We start from the raw sequence: 27,889 nt of genomic DNA on the forward strand, positions 1-27,889 counted from the left end.
GCCTTGGGTATCTTATTATAGTAATGAAAAACAAAACCACATTATTTCACCCTGGGACCAAGTGATCTTCCTGAGAATGTAAAAAGTTGGGTTTAAAAGCAAGACATGGAGAGACTGAATTGCACAAAAAAATGCTCACCATGGTGACCCAATGTCTAGATGAAGAACTCAGTAAAGACCAGCTGCCATTCTGGAGAGCAGCTCAGTCCACTGGTTGGCCCGGGTACTTCCTATAGAAGCTGAGGTAAGATGTACACCAAGAGGAATCTTTGGTGCCGAGGGACCAGTGATGGATGGTGAGGGAGCTCTGACAACATGGCTCTCCCTCACTCAGCCCTACTCTCCCTTTTCAGATATGAAGGTGTGAGACTCAGCTTAGGAGAGGGACTGGGGTGAGGGAAAGTGGGGATTGAATTGAGGGTAAAAGCAGAATTATTATTGCCTTCTGCAGTGTATACTCTTCCCTGAGATGACCTGTAAAGAAAGTGGGAGTAGGCATCCTCGACAACAGAAACTTCTGGAAAGGTAGGGAGGGGGAATCAGGGACTAGCAAGGGATTGAGGGGAGGGTTCCTAGTTCCTGGACCAGTTTGCTGTGACCAGCCCCATTCCAGGCCCATCTCTGTCATCAGAATTACAAAGTGACTAGGCTAAACGGCCACGCTCATATCACCTTTGTCCCGCTGCGCTTCCTGTGTCTTCTCCCTCTTTCCAGCTGAAGCAGGTAGCCTTCCGAATTACTGCGGGCCATCTTCATCTGGTGTCGGCGGCTTCTCTCTGCATCCAGTTGGGATTCACTCTCTACCCTGGACAGTATGGGCGGGAGTGTGGTGCTGGACAAGGAGCCCTCGCTGGGCTGCACTTCCGCCAGCTGCACCAAGGCTTGCTGGTGCTGTTCCATGATCTGGGCGAGCCGGGAGTCTGGAGAGGCATTCATGCGTTCCATGTCTGAGGAAGAGTGGAATTTCCTTTGGAGAAAACACACGTGGTTTAAATAAAACTTGAATCCCTAACACCACTTTCTGTATAGACGTCTTTAGGAACCATTCATCATTTCATGAATACATTGATTTCTCATCTTCAAATCCTCCTCTTTTTCCTTGGGACATTCTAACTCCCTCTCAAAAATATTTATTTATTTATGTGTCTCTGTGTGTGTGTACATGTGTGCACAGGTGCCCTTGGAGTTCCAAAGAGGGTGTCAGATCCTGCCACCCGGAGTGACAGACATCTTATGTGAGTGCGGGGAACCAAACTTGGGTCCTCTGTAATAGTATTCGACTCTTACCGGCTGAGCCAGCCTTCCAGCCCCCAACAGGTGAGGCTTGTTAAGGACTTTCAGTTAGTGCTTGAAGCATAGGATAATAAGCAAGCAAGCAAGCTAACAACTACAAAACCCCAAACACCATTTTGAAACCCAAAGACCTTCCCATTTCACAGCGGCTAGAAATGATGGATTAAATTAAAGAAGCATTCTTTAAATACGTAGTTGAATGTGCCAGAGAATCTGGGAATCTCTGGGGATGGAAACAAAAAGAAATGAAAGGCAAAACGGTTCTGGATTAGCTGAAGATGTGGCTTTCTTCGTGGGACTTTTGGGCAAAGGATCTGAGGTCTAAGAGTTAGTGCTGGTGGGCTGGGAACGTGGCATTGTGGTGGAGCGCATGCCCGGCACAAACGGGCCAGCAAGCAAGTCCTGGGATTTTCTTCTCCATGCTGGGAGGGAGGCTACTGTCTTTTCTGAAGCTCCACACCTTTGAGACGTGCATTTCTGAAGAAAGAAAAATACTCTTGTACCTGTGAAGTATCAGGAACAGAAATTCATCGGACCCCCTCCCCCAAGAAAAAGACACAGACCCGGCAGGAGGAGCCTTCCGTCAAGTGGCCCCCACTGATCACCCCACAGCAATCAGATGTCAATGGGCCTGTCACTCAGCTCCCGATACAATGTGATTTTCAGATTGTCAGACAAGCAAGAGCAGCCTTGATGCAGATGCAGAGCAGGGGGGGGGGGGAGAGAGAGAGAGAGAGAGAGAGAGAGAGAGAGAGAGAGAGAGAGAGAGAGAAAGAGAAAGAGACTATTCCACCAGCACCAACCAAAACCCAGAGGAAAGAGAAACTAAGGAAATTTAAAAGCTTAAAAACTGTCAAAAAGGCTCTCACTTAAAAAGTGCAGGGCTCTGGAGAGGTGGCTCTGAGGTTAAGAGCTGCTCTTTCAGAGGACCCAGGTTCAATTCCCAGCATTTACCTGGCAGCTCACAACTGTATATACTTCCAGTTTCAGGGAATCTGATGCCCTCTTCTGGCCTCTGAGAGCATTGTTGCACATATATGCATGCAGGCAAAATACCCAAAAATATGGAAGAAAAAAAAAAAGGAAAAGTTTCCCGGGCTATGGTGGTGCACGCCTTTAATCTCAGCATTCAGGAGGCAGAGGCAGGCAGATCTCTGTGAGTTTGAGGCCAGCCTGGGCTACAGAGTGAGTTCCAGGAAAGATGCCAAAGCTACACAAAGAAACCCTGTCTTGAAAAACAAAAAACAAAACAAAATGCTCTCACAGCCATGTACCTTGTTGAGAATGTAGGATGTCAGGAAGGAATGATGCTGTTTTCCTGGAAAGAGGCGTGTCAGAAGATAGCCACAGAAGCAAAGATATACCCTGAGCCGCACGAGAGCAGTGGAAGAGTGGAACTCAGGACCCACATGGCAGTCCCGGAAGGATGCCTCTGAGTAAGCAAGGCATGCTACTGGGAAGCATGGACAGAAGATGGAGAGGATGGGAAGAGATGGCCCATGAGACCCTTCTGTGTTTTTCCCAGACTAGGAGGAGGCAAGTCTCCAGGTTCAAAGGAGCTGGCACAATCTATAAAAACAGTGATCTGGAATGGTGGATCTGGAATCAGGTGGCTTCGGATTGTGCAGAAGTCACACTGGGGGCAAGAAGATGACTCTGAGGGTGAACGGTTTCTAACTTAGAATTCTGCACTACTCTGTCAGCTGTCACTCAGACAGGGGCAGAATAAAAACAGTGTCAGTGGTGCAAGTCCCAGAATGCTTAGCTTCCAGGCAGCGGACCGAGCTCTCTAGGAGAATGAGAGTGGGAAGTATGGGAGACAAGGAGGGATGGAGAAAGGCAAAGGGAAATTGTCTGAGGGCATCCTTAGCTCCATCCTGGTAGGATAGGCCTGTCATGGAGAAAGCACGTGCAAGACACCACAGGGAGACACCTGTCCTCTGCCATCACATTTCTTGTTCAAAGAAAAATACTAGAGGATGAGTTCAGCAAAATAAGGAAAGTGAGATTCTAAAAGAAAGAAAGAAAAGGAAATCCAGTCAGGAGAAAGACCAAGAGTGTCCTCAGAACAACTGTGCAGCAGGTCTCTGGAACAATCAGAAAAATTGTTGAGAAATGTCAGCCTGGTATGATGGTGCAGGCCTGCAAGTCCCAGCACTTGGGAAGTCGAGCCAGGAGGATTGCCATGACTTTGGGGACAGCCTGGGTAACACACTGACTGTTAGGCCCTAGGCAGGATGACACAATAAAATTCTGTCCCCCTAGCCACTCAAAAGGAGAAAAAGTAATAACAGAAAAGAAAATAAGGACATGACTACTGATAGAAAAGATTTCAAATATTGTGAACAAATGAAATGAAAACTTTAATGTAGTACATCTTCACACAAGTGTTACTTTTTTTCTAGAAAATGCAATTCATCAGACTTAGTAAAGGTGAAACAGGAACACTGTATAGACTAAAAGTCATTATAATAATGAGTAGGGGGTTCAAATCTGCTCACAGACAATAACAAAAACAAGGCCAGACAAAACAACCTTGATCCAAACAGTATCATGGGAAAATTCCATCGACCTTTTGTGTCACATGTAATTCTGATTGCCTACAAACTGCCCCAGAGGATAAAAAAGAATCGAAGAAAGCCAAGTCTTCAACTTATTCACAAAGCCGACACTCTCCCAGCGTGCTCAGGTCGTCCCTCCTCATATGCCCCGACTGACCAGGAACTCAAAACATAACTGAACTCCTGACCTTGACAAGACCTTGAACTCCTGATTTTTCTGCCTCTGTCTCCCAGAGTTAGGACCTGTGCCACCACACCTAGTTTGATAGCACATTGATAACACAACTGCCTGTCTTCCTTCATGTATATGAATGTCATTAAATACTAAACAAAGACAACTGAGCAATCTTTTAAAAATCCAGTCTGGGAGGCAGGGCATGCCTAAAATGTGCAAGTCTCTGGGTTCCTTCAACAGCACCACAAAACCAAAAGTCCAATATGACAAGTTGGGTTAATTTTGGGGATGAAAGGACGGCATCACAGTAGAAAGCCTATGGATATATTTCATTACATTATAGGATTGGTGAGATGTATTTGATAAAATTACAAGCTCACTTGTAATAAAAAGTCCTTTGCAAGGGAAAATACTAACAGGAAGAAATTTTCTATATCTGTCCACTAAAAACTAAAGATTATTTACTTTTATTATTGTGTTTGTGCATGTGGCTGTGCGTGTGCACAAGTGCACATGTGTGTGCATGTTGTGAGAATATATGCTTGTGTAAAGGACGACATATACATGTGTTACAGGTCAGAGGATAAAGTTTGGAGATGGAACTCTAGACATTAGGTTTGCATGGTGTACCTGTTTGGAGTCAGGTTGTTGCTATGCAGTCTAGGCTGCCCTTGAATTCAGTATCTTTCTTCCTTAGCTTGCTGTGTAGTGAGATTACAGGGGGACACACAACCACACCCAACTTAAATATTAGTTATAATTACAGAAGGGTGGAAATCATCCCCCTAGAGCCAGAGAAAAGACAACAAAGGTGCTGTCACTGTCACTGCAGGAAGTGGACTCAGACCCTTACTAAGTGTATATCCCAGACCATCTGATAGCGCACCTGTCTCCCAACTGATTTATATGTAAAGTTGCCTCTCCATCCTGCCTGGAAAACAAGCTCATGAAAGGCACCCTGTGTCACACTGCACATACCTTCTGTGCACTTCAGCATCAAAGTCATCACACGTCAGGTGTCCAGAAAACATGTTTTGTAAAGGAACATCAGGGGCGGTCTCTTGAAGTGACTTTAAAAACTAGCTTTTTTTTCTTATAGAAGTAATGCATCTACATGGTAGGGAACTTGAACAATTCTAACTCTAAAGAAAGAATGAAAAGTAACCTTGATTTCTCTTGCCAGAGATAGTTACTCTATCTTTTAAATTTAAGGTGTTTTTTTTTTTTATTTATTTTATGATGGGTCTCACTATATAGCTTTTACTGGCCTGGAATCTGCTATGTAGATCAAACTGGACTTGAACTCATAGAGATATGCCTACCTCTGCCTCCTGAGTGCTAGAATAAAAGTCATGCGCCACCACACCCCGCACTTTTTATGTGTCTGGATGTTTTGCTTACATGCATGTCTATAAGCAAATATATAATATATATATTATATATATACACAAAGATTATACATGCACACACACAAAATCACATGTACAGTCACATTAAGAAAAATAAATTTTTTGAAATTAAAAAAAGAGAGAGTTCTCACCATAGCATCTCTATGTTCTTGTATTTTGTCTCTGCCTGCGGTTGTTTGGATGGCTTCTTGATCTTCGTTGACCTGGGTGTGTTCACGTCATAACCAGACTGAGGGCCTTTCTGGCTCAGGGACACGTGTCTGTGAGAAGGTTCATTGACATCTTGCAGATCCATATCAGAAAGAATGTAGATGGGCTGCTGCTTATACAAAGAGCTTTGTTCTTCTTCATGTCTGTGCCCTCTTTTTTTATTAGTGTTCAGCCCCAAGACAGAGTTTTTATACAATACTCTGTCGAAAGCCTGCTTGGGTGGAACGAACATGTTGGAGGTGACTTTGGGATTGTGGGTGAGTGTTCTGGAGTCCTGTAAGTCGGTGTTAGAAGAGTTCATATATGTGGCCATCCCATGCTTTGCTGAGGCATCCATAGGCTGCCTTTGGTTTTGTGCTTGTTGGACAGGGTAATTCTGGCTTTTTTGACTGAAAAGGAGCTCTTTGATCCCAAGAGATTTTGGGCCATTCTGGTGCTTCTTCTGTTTCCGAACCCTGGCCTTGCCTGTTCTTCTGGAAGGTTGTGGCCCATTGGTTGCACTGGAAGAGTGGCCTCTTGGGACATTGCCTGATTTTCTATCTTCATATTGAGACAAATGTTCTTGGTAATTCTAAAAAAGATATTATAGTTAAGGCAAAATTAAAAGATGAATACTCTTCATAAATTTTCAACTAATTCTTTTTTTGTTTTAATGGGAGTTGAAACTTCTAGGAAAGTGGGCATGGGTTGAAAAGGAGAGAGTACAGATTTCCTAATTGCAGGCGATTAGATGGCGAGCGGCCGAGGAAATGTTAGATTGTGAGCCCAGAAAGAGCTTGAAAGCTTCAAACAGCCTCTGTGTTAGGTCTCTGACTGGCAAGCCAGGTGGGAAGGTGTCACCAAATTGGGAATGGGAGAAAGAAAAGTGTTACCTCCAAAGAGATGCACAGAGGAAGAGTGTACATCTGCATCAACAGGTGCAGGCCTGTGTTAACTCAGTATTTAGAAAACCCCATGCAGAGGACACCAGAGGTCTGCCTGTGCCAAAGCAAGTCCAAGTTCAGCGTAAGGCACAGTTCAGACCATCAGCTCTGCGTACTTGCACAGGTCAGCGGCTGGAAATGACCTCTTTGCCAGATGAAACAAATTAGATCTTATTCGGAGGATTATGAGTGAGCCCGAGCAGTGATCGGGCGTCCGTGAAACCACAAGGGTTGTTTTGCTTTCTGTTGCTTAATATAGCCTGCACTTAGGCAATCAAACATCTGGGGACAGGGATTTCAATCTCAGAATCATCTCCATGCTTTTCTAAGTCCAGTAACAACAAAATGTACTCCCGGGACAATAGATACACTGTGTAACTATATTGTACTGTGCAGCCATTTAAGAGTATTTCCCGAGGAATGGAGCACTCATTACTTTGTGGAAAATGAGCAGGGTTAAGAGGCTTTTGGAAAGAATGATTAACTGCTTATTGAAACAGTAAGATGACCATGTGCATCAATGTGTTATATAACTGCAACGTCTTTGTCCCTTTCAGGACACACATGTAAAAAAGAACCCTTCATGACCCATATCTATGCAATGTTAATTGAAAAATGCAACCATTAGGCAGCTCACTGGAGGCCAGTGAAAACAGCCAAAGTGGGCAGAGCATGCCTTTTCTTGTTCAGATTTGTCTTAGTTGGTTGGGAAGAAAGATTGCATCATGATGATATGGTTTTATGTTTTACTTCACTTCCCTGATACAACCTGGAAGACTGACAATAGGAGCCTCTGCATGTTCCCAAATAGTAATCATGGTCCCCGTTTCTAATAAAACCACATTTGGATGTTAAATTTACAAGGTTATTAAGTGTTCAACAGTAATATACAGCATCACTTGTAACAGCAGATTGATTAAATAAAGAATGACTTCTATTTGAAATGTATGTTTTCAAATACATTTTATGTTTTCAAAAAAGCCTGTTTTCTTGGGAATTTGAGCCATTTGAGGATGGACCAGGCTCTCATTGGCTCTTATAAATTTCAGTCTTCACCAGTAGTTCTCTCTGACCTTGAAAACCTGACAAAAATCACAAACAAGCAAACGCCTTTCCTTATGCATCCAGGTCAGGAAAATGTTCCCTTCCACGTGGTCGACCGAGTTGCATGGGCAAAGCATGAGCAAAAAGACTCAATACATGGCCTCATGTCCATTCTTCTCTCTAGTGGCGCCCCAAATTTATTCAAGCTTTTCATTACATGTATTAATTTGTGTGCACGTGCACACGTAGTCATGTGGCCGCACACATTCCATAGTTCATTTGTAGCATCGGAGGACAACATGCAGGGGTCAACTCTCACCTTCCACCGTGTGGGTCCTGGGGTAGAACTCATATTGTTAGGCTTGGTGGCAAACACCTTTGCTTGCTGAGCCATCTTGCTGGCCTGGCAGTTGCTATTTTATAAACTTACAGGTGTGTTTCTGAAATGCAATGGCTCTTTTCATGCTGTCATTATGTTAGTTAAGGTCAAACAAGCCTCTCTTTGCCCTGATCTATAAACGCTAACGTATACTGACCAATCATAGCTTTCTTTTCAACATTTGCTCAGTCTTTCACTCTCTGGGGGAATAAAGGACTAACTAGAGACTTTCCGCTGTCACCTGACTTATATTTCCCCAGTTTCCTCTCTTTATTCCCTTCAAAAAGGAAAAGAACAACTCCAGGAGAAATTGGGGACCTACATCTGAAGTTCCGGTTACCACTTAATTCTAGCCATGTTGTTACCTTTGCTGCTGCTGATTCAGATCACAACAGCCCTCATCATAGGGTGCTTTGTCAACAAAGGTCAAAGACTCATCATTTTACCAAACTTGAATTGTCTCAAGAGTTAAATCCTCCACTCACATGGACATAAGTGCCCGGAGATGGCATCTCAGTCCTCAGAAAGGAAGACATTTATGGGCTTGATATGATTCTTCTCACCGCCCACGTAGCCTACTTGGGCTACTTGAGATCTGCTGCTGGCTGGAGATTTATTACCCCACAATTGAGGCATCAGGTGTCACTCTTCAGGTGGTGAGACCCAGTTCCCTGAAGTTAATATACAAAGCCATTCTCAGGCTGTTTAATCTCCATCAGAGCGGAAATCCGCGATTTCATTCTGTTCTCACTAGGATTCTTTTGTTACCCACGCTGGCAATTGGAATACCCTCCATGCACTCAGACTAACGGCTTAATGGCAGTAGGTTTTCATGTCACATGTGGAGTGTCAGTGCTGGGAAATCTCAGTGCCCGAAGTTGAGATGGGAGTGTTATAGTGAGAGTCATCCTTAGTCATCAGTGTCCACCTACACTGTGCCAATCATTCGAGCTCTGTGAAAGGCACTGTCTGGCTGCTTCTGGCTTGTGGCTTGTGTGTCATAAGCAAAAAGCAGAATGCACACTCTTACTCCAACCAGCCACTCATCTCCTCTAACATAGAGGCCATTCTGCTTTTAGCTGTCCTGATTGGGCCCTGGGGTCCTGGGAGTTGTACCTAGGTTCCAAGATCACCACTGACCCAGAGAACTTTCCATTGTACTATTCCGTTTATCTTCTGTGTGTGTTAAAAATAAAATGTGTTCCAAATAGCCATTTTATGCACCGGGAATATGTCCTGGTCCCACTGTCAGGGGCTCCCTGACAAGATCTGTCGCTCACATTCAGAGGGCCTAGTTTGGTCCCATGCATGTTCCCCAGCTGACAGGCCAGAGTCCATGAGCTCCCATCAGCTGAGGTCAGCTGTCTCTGTGGTTTTCCCCATCATGATCTTGACCTCACTTGCTCCCGTGATCCCTCCTCCCTCTCTTCAACTGAAGTCTAGGATTTCAGCATGAAATGGCTTTTTGGAACACATGCCCTAGGGTGGGATACCTTGTTCAGCCTTAACATGGGGAGCAGGGGCTTGATCCTGCCTCAAGTTAGTATGTCAGACTTTGCTGACACCCCAAGGGAGGCCTTACCCTCCCTGAGGAGTGGATGGGGGGTGGGATGGGGGCAGGTGGGGGTGTGGGAGAAGGGGAGAGAGGGGGGAACTGGGATTGGTATGTAAAGTGAAAAGAAAACTTTTTTTAAAAAATCAATTCATTAAAAAAATAAATAAAATGTGAGCTTAGGTTTCACATTTTATCTAATATTATTAAGAAACATCTGGCATGAATTATTAACTAAGTCCCTCATTGTCAGCAAGGAAGAAGTCAGGTCAGACAAACAGAAGCAATACAGATCTGCTGCTGGTGTTGACCGGACCATACGCGTAGCTCTTTAGAAAGGTGGGCAAAGAGGCTGACCACAGGGGCTTGACCATGATGAGTGAAGCCACGTGGCTTCTCACGCTGTCACCATTGGTGGTTTTGTTTTGGATCTGGGAAGACCTCATTTCATCCTAGGACACCTGGAAGGGTCTTGTGGCCAGGGACTGACTTCCACACTCTGTCCTGCATGGCCATTGAGCACCTGATGCCTTCAGTTTGGGCACACCAATGAAGTGAAGACCCACGGGAGAGCACAGAATGCTGTAGGATGATACGGTCTGAGGAAAGGTCCACAGAGAAGGTTTATGCAGGAAGTAAAGATCTTAAGTAGGCCCAAGAATCTGACACAAACTTCACGATGACACCGAGACTCTCAGGTTGGGTCCTGGATCCTGTCCTCCACATCCCACTGCCAGGAGACATTTCAGTCCCCACCTTTTCTGCTTTTTTTTTTTTTTTAATTTATTTTGCAATACAATTCAGTTCTACATATCAGCCACGGATTCCCTTGTTCTCCCCCCTCCCGTCCCCCTCACCTTCCCCCCAACCCCCCCCCATTCCCATCTCCTCCAGGGCAAAGCCTTCCCCACAGACTGAGGTCAACCTGGTAGACTCAGTCCAGGTAGGTCTAGTCCCCTCCTCCCAGGCCGAGCCAAACAATCCTGCATAGGCCCCAGGTTTCAAACAGCCAACTCATGCAATGAGCACAAGATCTGGTCCCACTGCCTGGATGCCTCCCAAACAGATCAAGTCAATCAACTGTCTCACCCATTCAGAGGGCCTGATCCAGTGGGGACCCCTCAGCCATTGGTTCATAGTTCCTTTTCTGCTTTTTGATGTGACCTCCCTGACATCGGCTTTCAGGAAGCTCTAGGTGAGTGGCTATTTATTAATTTACTTATTTCAAATTCTATCACAGCCAAGAGACCTGGTGAGGACAAGAGAGAGTTGAGGATGGCTGTCTTTTCTAACTTCTCTGATGCTTGGATGGACTTTAATGTTTTAAACTTTATAGTTGCTTCATGTGTGACTTTAACTGGTGATTTCAAAAGGCTCGCCTCCCCCCCGCCCTTGAAACAAGGTCTCACTCTGTGGTATTTGCAGTGTACACCAGGTTGACCTCGGACTAACAGAGATCTGCCTGCCTCTGCCTCTGAATGCCGGAATGCTGGAATTAAAGGCATGACACCATGCTCTTTTCTTAAACAGTGGAACCTGATCCAAGAATGGCTCCATATAATTCCATGGACAGACTCAGGAAAAGATGAGATCCTAATTATTTTCCTATTTCTTCTAGAAAGAGTGGGACAATTACCCCTGCCTCCAAATCACTTACGAGTATCCACAGACAAGAAGGATGCCATCATACTAAGTTACCAGTTGGTAAGCTTGAACGTTCTGGAAACAAGGATTGGTGAGGCTCTGAGGGATTCCATCAGCTTTAGGGACGGCGTTACCTGAGTCTACTGGGTAGCTACTGGCTCCCAGAGGAAACATACTGTTTTCCCCCCTGCACATCCCTCATCCCTTCGTTTGGTGAGAGATTTTTGTCTCTGTATGCTTGGAGCGTGACATGATGGTGTTCTGGGACAGGGGACCTTTTAAGAAGCAGGCAGGGTTGCTGGCAGAGCAAGCATGCAAGCTACAGCACTCCTTGGCAGAAGGCAGTCTTCAGCATAGCATGGTAGGTAAGTATTCTAGGCATAAAACAGACCCTTCAGTGACAGGAACCCAGGGACAAACATGACTTATATCTAGCAGCATCCCTTGAAGCACACTCCACACACACTCCAGCAGATGACCTTGAGTTGTTTTGCTCTCTGATGCCATTTGTCCTCAGGATCCATGGAAGCGTTTTCCACCTCTTTGTCATTCTGGACAGCCATCTTGCCAGCGTCTCTGATGGGGTAGGAGATCTAAGAGTATAAAGCACAGAGCACAGTAAGTGGCACATACTGCCTCCTAAGTGGATTCATTTCAGTCCTACAGCCGTGGGGGTTCGAGTCTGTGTACTCTAGAGAGCAGTCCTGCAAAGACAGGATGTATGTTTGGTTTATTTCAAGGGTCCGTTGTTTCAGTTCTCAGGCACTTCTGTGAGTCAGCCTGTCATCAGTGTGATAAAAAAAAAAAAATACAAGACAAACCATATCAAGGAGGAAGCATTTATTTCCATTAATGATTGAGGAAGGTTCCGCCCACAGTACTTAGCCTGTTGTTTTGGGGCCTGGGGTGAGGTAGAATATCATGGTGGGGAGCATAGGATGCCACAACTGGTTTACCTTACAGGAGCCTGGAAGCAGGAGACACAGAGGAAGGGGCTGGTATCTTAGTATACTCTTCCTGGGCACAACCATATGATCCACTTGTTCCAACTAGTCCCAGCTCCTAAAATTTCTACTATCTCCTGATAGCACCATCAGGTGGGGACCAAGTCTTCAACACCTGAGATTTTTGGAAAAATCGGAGGTAAAAATCTTTAGAGGGACCTGGATTACTCTCAAGGAAGATGGAAAGAGAGTGTTCTCTTGTGCAGGTGTGAAGAGAGAATGGGTGCTTTGAGGCCCAACTACTCCTGGTTTAAGTGTTCCATGCCTGGTCAGGAGACTCACATTTAGGACAGTTATTCGAACAGGATACTGAAAGTATCAGTTGATCCCATCAACAGAAATGTGATGATACCATACCCTTTACTTACAATGAAGATTTTGTCCTGATAAACCCATCACCAATTTTTAAAAATGCATTTAATTCACTGTGCTGAATAGCTTTTTTTCAACTCTGTACAAGCTAGGTTCTTTTGGAAAGAGGGAACCTCAATTAAGAAAATGCCCCCACCAGACTGGCCTGTGGGGCATTTTCTTGATTGATTGATGATTGATGTGGGAGGGCCACTACTGGACCGATGGTCCTGGGTTGTATAAGAAAGCAAACTGAGCAAGCCAGTAATCAGGATTACACTGTGGCCTCTGCTTCAGTTCCTGCCTCCAGGTTCCTGCCTTGAGTTCCTGCCCTGACTTTCCTCAGTGGTGGAGTGTGACCTCAGAGTTGTAAGATGAAATAAACTCTTTCCTCCCCACGTTGCTTTTGGTCATGGTACTTTACCATAGCAACCTAAACCCTAACTAGGACATATGCCTAACCATCTGAACCCCACAGCTTAGCCTAGCCTACTTTAAACGTGCCCACACAGTTGAGCAAAATCATCTGACAAAGCTCCTTTTAATTTTTTTTTTAAAGATTTATTTATTTATTATGTATACAGAAGAGGGTGCCAGATCTCGTTACAGATGGTTGTGAGCCACCATGTGGGTGCTGGGAATTGAACTCAGGACCTCTGGAAGAGCGGTTGGTGCTCTTAACCTCTGAGCCATCTCTCCAGCCCCCAAAGCTCCTTTTAATAGGCAGGTGCAGTGATGCACACCGGTCATTCCATGCCTGGGAAGCTGAGGCAGGAGGATGAGGAGATGGTGTGAGGTGGGTACTTTAGGAGGTGGGTCCTAGTTGGAGAACACAAACTACTGGGGGTGTGCCTTTGAAGGTCACACTGGGTCTGCTTCCTGATTACCCAATGTAGACAGTATTTTCCTCCATATGCGGCAGCCGTAACAGTCTGCCTCACCATCAGCCCAGGATCAGCGGAAACCAATGAACTACAGAATGAACCTCTGAAACCGTGCCCAAACAGATCTTCTTTTCTGATCTGTTTTCTCAAGTATTTGGATCACAGCTATGCAAAAATAACAACCCTCCACTGACTATTTGTTTCCTATCAAGAAACATGTCTCTGAGCTATACAGAAAGGTAGTTGTTAGAATGTCCTGCAGAAATCTACCATCTCAGTGTAGAGAGAGAACCTGGAAACAAGCCATTTCAAGCTCCAGGACATCCATGCCGACTCTAATAGATGCTCATCCAGTATGCCTGCAACTCCCAACCAGCCATTTCTGCTAGTCAGTATCTAAAAGTCTTTCACGGGTTAAAGAGGAGGAAAAAAACCAATCTGTTTCATGCATGATGAGCAGAGTGTCCATCACCCAGTAGCCTTCATGTCAGAAATCTCTTACAGGAACAGAAACAGTTTTCTCACACTGTCTATCCCTCTGCTTTTTGGAGTAATACAGATTAAGTGACCCCCACTTTTCAGACGGCACATCCACACTGGTACCAACTGACTCAGAAGTCTCTCCTATACATTCTTTTTAACGTAGCTGTCTCAAGATTCCTCACCATTCTGACTGTGACTTGTTGCTCTGGTTGTGCTCTGGTGGCTGCCGTCTGCTTCCCACCTATAAAATGTCAAGTCTCTCCCCTTCTGGATGGATGCAATCCGTTTTTTAATGTAACTTGAGGGCTTTGCACTTGTCCTGTCAAATTTCCTGTGGTGGGTTGTGGAGTGCGGGGTGGTCACATGCAAGAATAAAGGATCATAGGGAACGGATCTGACAGGCTTGAGTTCAAATTCTCCCTCTGCTGCTCATGTTTACCAGTGGGGTCTAGTGTTCAATACTAAGAAGGAAGTGTATTTGTTGACTATTGTGTGCTAAGTAAATATTTGATAATGATGACAATCTCAATCTTTTCCACTCAGTGTGTCATCTGTAGCTCAAGAAGGAACAGTGTTTCTTTTAGCTTGAGTATAACCTCATCTGTCCCTAGTAAGTCCATGAAATTACACACACACACACACACACACACACACACACACACACACACACACACACACACACTCCAGGAATGGAAAGTAGGCAATATGGAAGCTCAAATAATTGAAAGTTGATCAGGGACTGGCAAGATGGCTTAGAAGGGATTTTTTTTTTCAAGACAAGGTTTCTCTGTGTAGTTTTGATGCCTGTCCTGGATCTCGCTCTGTAGATCAGGCTGGCCTCGAACTCACAGAGATCCGCCTGGCTCTGCCTCCTGAGGGCTGGGATTAATGGTGTGCGCCACCACCGCACAGTGGGAAAGTACTTTCTCTGCACGTCTGTCGTCTAAAGTTTAGAATGCTCAACAAAGGCCAAGAGCCACTTCCCAAATCTACATCAGGGCTCCCCTCACACAACTGCTCCCAGAAGCACCCTGAATTACAAAATACGAAGTTTCACAACAATCGCTGGCATCATTTCAAAGGTTGTGTTGTTTGTTTATTTATTTATTTATTTATTTATTTATTTATTGAGGCAGAGTCTTGCTATGTCGTAGTCCAGGCTGGCTTTCATCCTGCTCCCTCAGCCTCCTGAGCACTGGGATTCTAGGCGTGTGTGTCCATGCCTGGCTACTGTATATCTCTTATTACTATGATGTTAAACAGAAACACAACTTGTTTAAAGGAAAATCCAACTCTGCTCTGAATGAGAAACACAGTTGAAGAGAGGGAAAAATTCTAACTAGGCTGACCGGGCAGGCAAGGATACTCTCTTAATCTCAAAGAGGCCGAAAATGTCTCCTGGAGGGAATAGGAGAGGTGGCCAGTGGGATGTCGATTCTCCAGCTTTTGCAAATGCAAAGAGAACTATAGGATGTGCATTAGCTGATGGGGTTTATCATTTGTGACATTAATTTTCCATCGACAGCCATGCTTACATAGTTCCTTCAAAAACTTTACATATTACTAAGAGAGCCTTGGTGGCTTCCTTTGCCGGGAGCGGAGGACACACACTGTTTCTGTGCACACTGTTTTGGTGGAGCTTGGCTGCATCACCCCAATGAGCTTGCTGGGCAGGTAAAACATACTTCTACATTAGCTCTTTGAAAGTGGAGTGGGACACAACCTCTGCCAGCTATTTTTTCTTTTTCTTTCTTTTTTTTTTGTGAACCATTCTATTAATACCAATCAAATCGAGAAAATGATCAAATGAAATTGCATTTTGAGCATCGTAAGCTGTGTAATGTCTATTCTGTTAAATTGGGGCCTATAATTGCTTCTGTACTGAAAAGATACAACAAAGACAGCAATCATGGCATGTCATTATCCCAGACTAGAAAACCGGCCTTTGCAGGGAGGACTTCAAAGGCTTGTGGTTCTCAAATTGCATTTGGCTGCTATTGTTGGAGCGCAGGCAATCTTGATTAGGTGTTTACACTGAGGTAAGACGCAGAGCAGAGAGTCTGAGTGCCTGGGTCTAGAGCCATTAAAAAATTGTACATTATGTTCCTTGCTTTGAAGTGAGGGTTTGTAGGGAGGAAAGCAACTCGGATTGAGTACAGCTGAGCTGGACTGCGCGCTGCTGTTCCTCTCTCAAAGAAACACACCCGGTTCTTAGAGAATCAGGCGGTGCCGGGCCGCAGAAAGCAGAGCCCAGGCTTCACCCAGAGCCGCGTGACACAGCAGATCTGCATAACGCACAGGCTTCATAAACACGCTCGTATTAGACTGTAATCACTGCGGGCTGTGCCCGTGTTTCCCCTTGTATCCTGCCTTTTCTACTGTCTGGGTGTTATCTTCCACGGCGAGCTGCACATTGGCTGAGAAGGCTTTGTTATGCCCACACCTAGTGGTAATGCACTGGCAACTAGCCACACGGCCAAATTAAATAAGCCGAAGTGTCAGATTAAATAAATATGTATTGTATGTATATATGTGGGTGTGCACGCATGTACGTCTGCATGCACGCATGTGTGATGTGCATGCCATGGTGCATGTGTGGAGGTCAGAGAACAACTTGAGGACAACATGTAGGCCCTGGGTATCAAACTCATGTTGACAGGCTTGGCTGTGGGCAGCTTTGCCTGCTGAGCCATCTTGCCAGCCCTGTGTCAGATTTTTTTTTTTTATATATGTCTCATCATGGTTCAGATACATCAGCTACTTACACTCCCACTTTGGCACAATCACTGGGTGTGGCGAGGGTTTCTTTAATTTGGCTAATGGGTGCTAGGAAGCATTTATTCCTATTGTATTCCTGGCACATTTTGCCCTGGGCTGTCCCCACAGCCAGCGAAAAGAGACTGATTCAGATTCTACTACTGTGAGGCGGCTTTGCTGACACTCAGCCTGGCTGCTTAAATTATCAAGGGGTTTTGTGTTTTCAGCTGTTAGAGACAACACACGAGAAATATTTGGACTCTGTTGCCAGCCTGTCTCCATTCCTATAGAACACCTGAGAACATGTGTGCTCAATACGAACTTGATGCTGAGTCCTGTGGACACATATGTACACACACACACACACACACACACACACACACACACACACACACACACAACTACATTCCTTTTCGGTAGAAGATTCTGGAGCTGTTAAGATTCCCAAAGTGATCATTACCTCCTACTTAAAAAACACTTCCTTATTTTTCTGTTGCCTTTAATCTTTATGAGCATGCAAGGCCTATACCCGGGGCTCCCAGCCACTTCTTCATCCTGGGATTCTTGCTGTGTTCCTAACACTGATGTTTACATGGACAGTTGTCTCTGGGCCTGTGTGAAGGTTGTTCTCTGCTTAGAAACTACACTTCGCCAGGCGGTGGTGGCACACGCCTTTAATCCCCAGCACTCGGGAGGCAGAGCCAGGTAGATCTCTGTGAGTTCGAGGCCAGCCTGGGCTACCAAGTGAGTTCCAGGAAAGGCACAAAGCTACACAGAGAAACCCTGTCTCGAAAAACCAAAAAAAAAAAAAAAAAAAAAAAAAGAAAGAAAAAAAGAAAAGAAACTACACTTCATGTCATTATCCATATTTACTTATTTTATTGAGGATTGAACCTATGGCCTTTTGCATGCTAGGAAAGCTAGATCCTTATCCTTAAAGTTTTTTGTTTGTTTGTTTTTTTTTTTTTGAGACAGGTTCTCATGAAGTTAACCAGGCTAGCTTTGGACTCACCACCCTCTTGCCTCAGCTTCTGGAGTAGCTGGGATTACAGGCCTGGTCTGTCCTATTTAGAGTCTTGGTACAAATGTAACTTCCTCCATGAAGTCTTCCCTGATTCCCAAAGGAAGCAGCCGCAGACACACTTTGTGTTTTCCTGTTCCTCACAAGCACCACCCCGTGCCTTGTGTTTCTTCCCGCTTTGTCTTAGTCAGGGTTGCCATCGCTGTGATGAACGCCGTGGCCAACGGCAACTTGGGGTGGAAGGGGTTTATTTTGCTTACACTTTCGGGTAACACTCCATCACTTGAGGGAAGTCAGGACAGGAAGTCAAGCAGGGCAGGATCCCGGAGGCAGGAGCTGACGCAGAGGCCATGACGGGCTGCTGCTTACTGGTTTGCTCCCCATGGCTTGCACAGCCTGCTTTCTTACAGAACCCAGGACCACCAGTCCAGGGGTCATCCCACCCACAATGGGCTGGGCCCTCCCCTGTCAATCATGAAGAAAATGCCCTACAGCTGGATCTTATGAGGCATTTTCTCAGTCAAGGTCCCCTTCTTTCAGATGATTCTAGCTTGTGTCAAGTTGACATAAAACTAGTCAGCACACCCTTCTTTACTGAAGTTCTGTGATGGCAGAACGGAGGGGCTGTGTGCAGGACTGCTGTGCTGTACAGAACAGAGCACTGTGCGTTTGTACCTCCTAGTGGCTCTGAATGTGCCTGGCATACAGATGTTCAACAAATACAACTAGATGGTGAATTCAACCCATGTTGTTCCTGAGCTCTCCCATCCCTCAGAATGGATATGATCATCTCTCTGTCTACACAGATTCCACAGCCATGGGTTCAGTTGGGGCCTGGGGCATGGCTCAGTTGTAGAGTACTTCCCTAGCGTGCATGAGGCCCTGAGTTCAATCCCCAGTACTGCAGAGAAAAAAACAAAACCAAACAACGAACAAAACCAAACAAGTACTGCACCAGTACTGAGCATGTGCAGACCCCATCCCCATCACTCCCAGAATAATACGGTGCAACAGCTATCGGTATAACTATGAGATGTCAGCAGAAGATGTCTCAGAAGCTAAAGCCGTCTGAGAGCGCACATGAGGATACGCATAGGGTTCACACAAACACCGTACCATTTAGTAAAGGCTTTTGAACTCATCAGACCGCAGTGTCGGAGAAGGGTCCAGCATGGATATCGATGGGCAGTTCAATCTACTTAATCATCCAGGCATGTTTGTGGTTTCTATCAAATCCAGGCCCTGAGCTGCCAACACAAAGGCGGTGGAAACCAGGGCCTCATCTTCCATCCTGCTCTTGCTCACTGTGCCCAGGGCCACTGGCCCTTCAGACCCAGCTTCCCATTGTTATCCCCTCTCCTAGGAATCATCTTCCCCAAATATTGGTGTGGTGTGTTTTCTCACGGCCTCCATATCCTCAGAGAGACACTGCTGTACGACCTGGTTTAAACCGCGATTTCCCCACAGCGGGACAGAGCTTTTGGTATCTGCTCCACTCCATCTCTCCTTTACTCCTATGTATTATGTTTACTGTCCACCCTCCTATACACATAATGAATCTCTACCTCTCTGTCCCTCCCTCCCTCCCTCCCTCCCTCCCTCCCTCTTTTATCCTCTTTCACCATAAGAGAACGGTGTAGAATTTTCTACTCATGGCCCCTCGATGGCGGCTCAGAAGTTTTGGACTTGGGGGCATTTCATATTTGGGGCTCAGGATTAGTGACTCTCAGTCTGTGGACCAGTTTCCAGTAAGTTCTGGCTGTTTACCTGTCTCCCGCCCTCCCCACCCCCATTCCATAAGATGTCAGGAGGCGGCACACAGACAGTGGCCTGACATGACTAAGGATTCATGGCAGCCCGGGGCCTTTGCTACAAAAGACAAAAATGTCATTCACATGGCTGCTGACTCTGATTCATATTGCTGCAATATACCCTGTGTAAGACAGCACAGAATTATCCAGAGTGGCGGGTACATTTTTGAACGCTTAGAGGAGACGGATCCTTAAAAATGATTAATTGTGTTAAATTTCCAGTTTTCCAAAGGGCGTGTATGAGTTATGTGGGACGTTTCCTTCTGTATGGGTCCCTCTTCAGTCACATGGATTTAATGAAGTGTCACTCTGCAGCGCTGAGCGGTGCCCATCAGAAGGGTGCCTCAGAAATGCCTCATATCGAAAAAACTATAAAGTTCAATTGGAATTCCGTAGTTGTAAGTAAGTGCTCTTGTGTTGGTATAGGACAAAATCAGAAAATCTATCAATCAATCCATGAACAGCCCTGGAGTCCCAGCTGGGTAGAAGAATAATTTCTGCAAGTGTGCTATGGAGCCAGAGCTCAGGAGCAGCACTAGACTGGAACATTCTGTAAGAGAGGAGTCCATGTTTCCAACCAAATACAGTTATACAAAGGTGATTGTGACTTAAAGATAAAACTAAATCTGACAGACAACTCGAAGCTCCTCTTAATTCAAGGCCGTGGAGAAGGAGAGCAGGTCGTGGCTGGATAGTGGTCTCATCACTAGTAAGCTAAATTCAAACCAGGCATTCAATAATAAATACATCACATAGGCCTATGTGACACTCAGAACGTCCACATAAAGAATGCCACTTGAACATGCCAACAATCCTGAATCTGCAGAAGAAAGTAAACCTTGGTGCTTTTGAGACAGAGTCTCATGTAGCCCAGGCTGGACATGAGATCTCAGTGTAGCTGAGGATGGCCTTGAACTCTTGACTGCTTCTGTCTCCCTGGTGCTGGATTGACAAGTGTGCACCCCACGCTGGGTTTATCCAGCACTGGGGGGGCGGGGGGATCAGAACCTGCACTTTGTATATTCTAGTAAGCACTCAGCTAACTGAGCTGCAGCCCCGGTTCCAGAAAGCAAACATTTGTAACCTCACTAAACCAGGAAAACAGGGCTCAGCATGCTTTGGTGATTTGCCGAAGGCATCAAATGGCTCTAGAAGTAAATGGGGTTAGGCCAGCAGGGTGGCTCAACGGTTGCAGGTGCTTGCGGCCAAGCCATGATGATCTGAGTTCTATTCCCAGAACCCACAGGTAGGAGAGAATTGACTCCTGAAAGTTGCCCTTTGACCTCTGCACTGTGTGCTCCATCATGTGCATGCATGCACCTACATACACACACAAAACCACACAAAATGAAAAAATAAACATGGCAAAAATAAAAGGGCCCCAAATCACACCTTTTGACTTCAAATTACATTAACTCGATAGGCACCTAATTCTCTCCTTCCCTCCCCACCTTTCTCCCCAATTTCGGACAAAAAGAAAGTATTTTAAAATTACTTTAAATTTTACTTTAAAATTTCTTCACAGGGTGGCGGTGCATGCCTTTAATCCTAGCACTTGGGAGGCAGAGGCAGGCAGATCTGTGAGTTTGAGACCAGCCTAGTCTACGAAGTGAGTTTCAGGATAACCAGGATTGTTAACACAGAGAAACCCTGTCAAACAAACAAACAAAACAAAACAAAATTACATTACTTCAGTAAATATTTAGTTATTGCTTTCTGTGTGCCAGGGACCAAGAGACCAAGGGACAGGAGGGGCCAGGTCAGCAAGGGCTTTTCACACCCCTAGAGTCTGAATTTTATCTTCAAGATTATAGTGGCCAGCAGCGGTGATGCGAACCTTAAATCCCAGCACTTGGGAGGCAGAGGCAGGTGGATCTCTGAGTTGGAGGCCAGCCTGGTCTATACAGTGAAATCCCAAACAGAAACAAACAAACAAACAAACAAAAAGATAATAGGGGAATAATCAGAACTGTAGCCAAGCAGACTTCTAGAGAGGTCAGCTTTGAGGAGGGGAAATGTTGAAAGGATTATAACACAAAATTATAATTTAAAATCAAAACATTAAATATGGTGTACATGACCCAAAGTTATTCATAAGTTCCTTATCTTAAACCCAAAGCTGAGGCATTCAAAGCAGTTATTAAAGGAAGTGCCAGTTAGGTGGGTATAAGATCGCAAGGTTCAGAGGCTAGTGAGATGGCTCGGGGGAAAGGCGCTTGGGGACAAGCCCGACAACCTGGGTTCTTTTCTTGAGACCCACACGGTAGAAGGAGAGGATCAAGCCCCACAAGTTGTTCTCTGACCTCCACGTGACGCAGTGACATGAACATGTCTAGTAAACAAACAAATAAATGCAATAAAAATGGAAGAGTTCTGTAATCCACGGCGGAGTCTGATTGGCTGGCGATATTCAGGAGAGAATCAACCCAACTTGCCCTGAGTATGGGTGTCTTGATCCCACAGGCTGGTTGTCTGGATAGAATAAATGGGGGGCATACCCCCTTCCTGGCCAGCAGAAAGTGAGCTTCTGCCACACCCTGCCCACCACAATGGACAGAAACCTTGGTTCCCTATGAACCTTTCTTCCCCCAGCTGAGTTTCTCTCAGGCATTCTGTCAGGTCACCACCAGCAGCAAAACTTCTGACTCAGACGGATCCCTTTGTAGATGCCATTTGAGGAGCAACACCATAGACGACGACGTCACGCCATACTCAGGCACACTGGGTATGTCCTGCTGTGTCTTTATGCGAGTCTATCTCCTTACTTCTGGGCGCTGTCGCTTGGGATAGGGGAAGACCATTTAGATGGGCTATTTCCTAAGTGGTTTCCTTTCTTTTTGTATGGCGAAAGAAATGTGCACGCGCATGCACATATCCACATTTGTGCACATGTGCGTGCAGGTCTGAATGTAGAGAGAATAACCTTGGGTGTGTCTTTTCTCAGGCATTATCCACTTTTTTTTAAAGACAGGGTCTCTCAATGACCTGGGGGTCACCAATTAGGCTAAGCTGGCTGACCAATGAGCCCAAGGACCTATCTCCCCCTTCCCAGCACACACTACCATGACCAGTACAACCCCCGCCCCCGCCACACACACACACACACACACACACACACACACACACACACACACACACACACAGGGATTCTGGGGATCAAACTCGGCTCCTTGTGCTTGCTGTCTGAACCATCTCCCCAGCTCTAATAGCTCCCCATTTGCTTGCTGGTCTGTTGTATATCAAGAGCTTTGGATAAAGCGTTCAAATAGAATTCCAACCTGGAACTTGACCCCATATGTAAGCAAGACAAGGTTTCCAGGACCCACTTGTTCAAACACCTGGCAAACACTGTGCTTAGATTCAGGATTCTCTGACTTTCTAACCAGTATTTTATTTCTCTTTGGTCTTCTAGATCATCATTTTCCTCGGGCGAGGATCCTACTACCAAGGGCAGGGTTAGCCAACACTCTTTCCGGATTTCTCTTCTGTTTGTCTTCCATCCCTTCCGGGCTCAGCTCGAATGATGCCTCTACAGTAAATACAGCTTGTTTGGTTTTCTGGGAGATGTTACCCAGTTTTGTCTGCCACGCGGATGGAAAGCAGGCTCCTGGACAGGCGGCGGCTCTCCATGCCTTATTTTCTGCTGCTTCCCTCATACAGAGAGAGAGAAAACCTAGGGCACAGTTGGTGCTCAGTAAACACCCGCTGACTGCTTGGCCCGAGGTTGGTCCCCAGATCTGGGCAGTGGCTTCTGTTGATGGCTTTACATGGTTCTGATGACTGCAGACAATTGAATAACCCTTCTGTATTTACAATTGTAAAATACCTGTAATTTCTTTTCAAGATATTAATAGGAAAGGGCCAAATCACACTGATAAGGCACTTACAGCTCTTCTGAACTCAGGCTAGACCTCATCTTCATCTTCAAAGTCAGTTGAAATCAAGATAGAAGGGCAGTTCATTTCAGAACACAATTTCCTTTAATGGTAGGTCATAAATTTGACTCAGATGCTAATGAGTTGAATAAGAGCCAGTGGTCACCAGCAGAGCACGGCCAGATGGTGATGCTCAGGTGCCCTCTAGTGTGTGCTGCTTTCCCTGTCAGTTCCTGGCATCACACGTCCTGTCCTTGAGTCCTTGTTGAAAGGGTGTGCACATGCCTTTAACCCCAACACTCATCTGGGGATCTCTGAGTTCGAGGCCAGTCTGGTCTATAGGTAGAGTTCCAGAACAGCCAGGGCTGCATAATAGAGAAACCCTGTCACAAAAAACCAAAAAGAAAGAAAGGAAGGAAAGAGTGTGGTAATGTGTAATCAACAATTCTATGAGAAAACTGAAGTTAAAAAAAAGGAAGGAAGGAAGGAGAAAGAAAGAAAGAAAGAAAGAGAGAGAGAGAGAGAAAGAAAGAAAGAAAGAAAGAAAGAAAGAAAAGAAAGAAAGAAAGAAAGAAAGAAAGAGAGAAAAGAAAGTAACTTAGGTGACTGACTGGATGCAGCTACAAGGAGAGGACTTAATCAGGGTTATTACAAAGTTGATATTGTAAATGACCCTTACCCTACAACCCCTTTTCTGGGATAAGATCATATACATCCCAGGTTGGCATCCAGTTGCTATATAGCTAACGATGACCTTGAACTTCTGATATTCCCGCCTCCACTTTCCACGTGCTAGGATGATGAGCGTGTGCGACCATGCCTGGTTAACATGGTGCCAGGGTTTTGTGCATGCTGGGCAAGCACTTTATCAACTGATCCACTGCCCTAGCCTACCCTGATCCATATTTGTTGTTAATTTTTCCCATTTAGGTTTTTATAAGTTATAACAATTACATTATATTAAGTGTGGTTCAAAAACAATAGACACAGCCAGATGTGGTGGCCAATGACTTTAACTCCAGTCCTCCAGAGGCCGAGACAGGCAGATCTGTATGAGTTTCAGGCCAGCTAGGGCTATGTTGAGAGACCCTGTCTCAAAACAGACAGCAAGAGAAAGAAAAAGAAAGAAACCCCCACAGGCATAAGAGGGCACAAGGTAGAAAGCTATGCCCACCCCCCACTCTTTTCTAGTAATCACTTATGCAGGGTTCCACAGTGTCTCACTATATAGCCTTGTCTAGACCTAAAACTTATAGTCTTCCTGCCTCAACTTTCCCATGTGCAAAGAGTACAGGTATGTGCAACACACCAACTTGATAGGTATTTTTATTCCTCTTTTGTTTTTTACTATATCTGTATGTTTCACTCCTTGAATTTCTCTTACTGATAAATCCTCTTAAACTGACCAAAGCATTTCAGAGGGAGTCTTTGTTTCTTAAACCGTCACAGTGTGCTCTACCGTGCAGATCTACCATAACTTCCTTAACTCTCCCCTCCAAAATGATGGCTATTTGGGTGGCTTCTGATCTTTTGATATCACAAACAAGGCTGAAATGAATCATCGAGCATAGCTGCTTTTTCAAGACTGCACACATCTATCTAGGACAAATTCCCAGGAGTGGAGTATGTGGGGCCAAATAAAAATACTAATTACAAAATTATATGCAGCACTTACTGTGACTCAGGCTGTAATCTAAGCCTGCTCTGTACACCATTTGATAGTCTTAACAACCCTACGAGGAAAATGCTGTTATTATCTCCTCTATAGACCAGAAAGCTGTGTGGCACAAAGAGGTTTAATAGCTCGCACAAGGTCACACAGCTAGCACAGGGCAGAGCCAAGCAACTGTGACTGCATTTAGACATTATGTTCTGGTTTCTCTGGCAGGGTAATTGTATTTTACAGAGACATAAATTGGCCTTTATTCTGGTTATGCTGATTTCTTCTCTTCCTGGCATTACTGTACATTTTCATCAACAGGTGAAAATATGGATTAATTATAGGTGGAAATGAATCTCAATGTAGTATTAATTTGCTCTTCTCTTATAGGGACAGATCTGAGTATGTTCACAAGTGCTCAGGAGTCACGTGTGTTAACGTCTCTGGGACTTGCCCATCCTGAAACTTTTTTGTACGTTCCTCCAGTGATTTCGGCCTCCCTCTTATTGACAAGGAGGAGGATGTCTTTACCTATCAGATACAGAGTTTCACCTGTGGTAGGAATCAGGGATACTTTCTCCTAGTTTGTTTCTCATATTTTCACGTTGTTTATAGTTTTCTCTGATAGATGTTTTTAATACACACACAGCCAAATTACTAATCTCTTATGTAATCTAGATTTTTAAATATTTCGGAGTCTTAAGAGGATCTGCATATGTTTTTTTCTAGTGTTTTGATGGTTTAATTTTAATAATTAAACATTTGACCTATTTGGAATTTATTTTGTATGATGGGTGTATTAATCCAGTGTACTGTTTCCCTTGAGCTGCCTCAGGCTGCTCTTTTGAATAGTGCAGCATTTCTTATTGTAGCACACAAAACATCACATACAATTAGGTTCGATTTCTAGACTTCTCATTCTGTTGTGTTCAGTTTTTCTGTCTATGTATGTATTAAATATTATCCTATTATTTGAAGCCTTGAAATATATTATAACATCCAGTAGGGCTGAATTTCACCCTCTGCTCATGCGTGTGTTGTGCATGTGGGTGTGTGTACCAGAACATAACTTAAGAGTGTCAGAGGCCTGGAACCAGACCAATGACTCACTGCAATGAACACTTACAAGTAAAGATGTGTGGACCAAAGGGTATGCTGTGTGACTCCTGGGTCACACTACAGCTTCCATGCCTAGATTTTTCTTATTTGTTTTTTGTTTGTTTGTTTATTTGGTTGGTTGGTTGAATTTTCTTTTTTGTTTGTTTGTTTGTTTGACTTTTAAATTTTGTTTTTTTGTGGGGAGGTTGCAAGGGCAGAGGGTGGAGCGAGGGAATGGGGAGATGAATGGGATCGGGGTTCATGATATGAAATCCACAACGAATCAATAAAAAGTAAAAAAAAACAAGTGTTTTTCTGTGTTATTCTCCTTGTTATTGCCTTGAGACGGGGTCTCTCCTTGAACCAGAGCTTGCTGTCTTGTCTAATCTGGTTGGTCTTCAGTGAGCTCCTGGGAGCTGTCTGTTCTTACTGTTCCACATGCTGGGGTCACAGGGACAAATAGCCATGCCAGGCTTTTTATAGGGGTCTTGGGGATTTGAACTCAGGTCCTCAAGCTAGCTAGGCATATACTCTTACCACTGAGCCATTTCCCTCTTTCCATACCCAGCATTAACTCTTATTTTCCACAGCTTTCTTTATTATGATCACTTATTATAAACTTAGTAATCAGTTTTTTTTGTTGTTGTTTCTGAGACAGGGTTTCTCTGTGTAGTTTTGGTGCCTGTCCTGAATCTCGCTCTGTAGACCAGGCTGGCCTCAAACTCACAGAGATCTGCCTGACTCTACCTCCCAAGTGCTGGGATTAAAGGCGTGTGCCACCGCCACCCGGCAGTAATTAGCTTTTTAACTTTTATTAAAAATACAATCACCCAACCAAACAGGATCAGAAGTTCAAGACTGTCTTCAGCTACCTAGAGTTCAGGACAGAACGGGCTATACTACACTGTGTCCCAAAAACCAAAACTAGACAAAAAAAAAAAAAAAAGACAAACAAAGAAAATCAACCACGTATCAGTGGAAGAAACTGTCACATGCTTATATTTAACAGTTAGAAAGAACACACAAATTTTTGTATTACTGAATATATTCAATAAAACAAATGACAGATATCATTATGACACTGCTATATTAAACACCTCTCTACTCTTTAAAAAGAGTAAGAAGGAAAACATCCATCTTGGATTTTTTTAGCATTAAGATATTTGAACTCACAGCAAGGATGGACAAGCAACATCTCCTTCAAACAGCAAGTCAAGAGCTCAGAGACAGAAAATCTATGAATTCAAGGTTTCCTCTGTGACAAAGCAAAAAGGAAGACCAGGCTCTGAGAACGTCGACAGCCAAACCCTGTGACTGATTGCCACGAGGACTTGTAACCACTACCGAAATCAGCAGCTAAGGAGTCAGCCACAGAGTTCATGGTAAATCTTTTTTCCTCTTGTACTGGGAGTAGAATTCTTTCTTTTGGCCTCGCCATTGCCTGTTCCACGACGAGCTTGTCTAAGAACACTTTAGAACGTAGCGGTTAGAGCAGGATGCAGTCCTAGCGCTCCAGAGGCTGAGGCAGGATGTGTGCCGTGAGGCGGAGATGGCCTCCAGTTTGAGGCCAGCCAGGAGCAGCCTGAGCTACAGAGCAAGACACCGACTCAAAACAGAAAACAGTCCGGCAATGACAAGTCTTATCCGAGGCTGGGAGAGATGACCAGCACTAGACATTTTCACTCTTGAATTCATTTGGATGTTTAAGTCAGCAGTCAAGTGAAACTTGAAATTTCACTTCTTAAGTTTTTTTTT

The 27,889-nt window shown here is 44.7% G+C and overlaps 1 protein-coding gene across 4 annotated transcripts in view; it reads right to left on the minus strand.

The window, feature by feature from the left end:
* Jhy (junctional cadherin complex regulator) overlaps positions 1-27,889 on the minus strand; it is a 62,446-nt gene that overhangs the window by 11,311 nt on the left and 23,246 nt on the right. For all 4 annotated transcript variants that reach the window (XM_052757313.1, XM_052757287.1, XM_052757303.1 and 1 more), the window contains exons 4-6: positions 11,670-11,783; positions 5,570-6,219; positions 673-967 (exon numbers count right to left, since the gene is read on the minus strand). In XM_052757313.1, the coding sequence (XP_052613273.1) occupies positions 673-967; positions 5,570-6,219; positions 11,670-11,783 (1,059 nt within the window). The remainder of the gene's footprint in view (positions 1-672; positions 968-5,569; positions 6,220-11,669; positions 11,784-27,889) is intronic.

Source organism: Peromyscus californicus, unplaced genomic scaffold, assembly GCF_007827085.1.
Source record: "Peromyscus californicus insignis strain IS unplaced genomic scaffold, ASM782708v3 Scaffold_11__1_contigs__length_118956290, whole genome shotgun sequence".
NCBI lineage: Eukaryota > Metazoa > Chordata > Mammalia > Rodentia > Cricetidae > Peromyscus > Peromyscus californicus.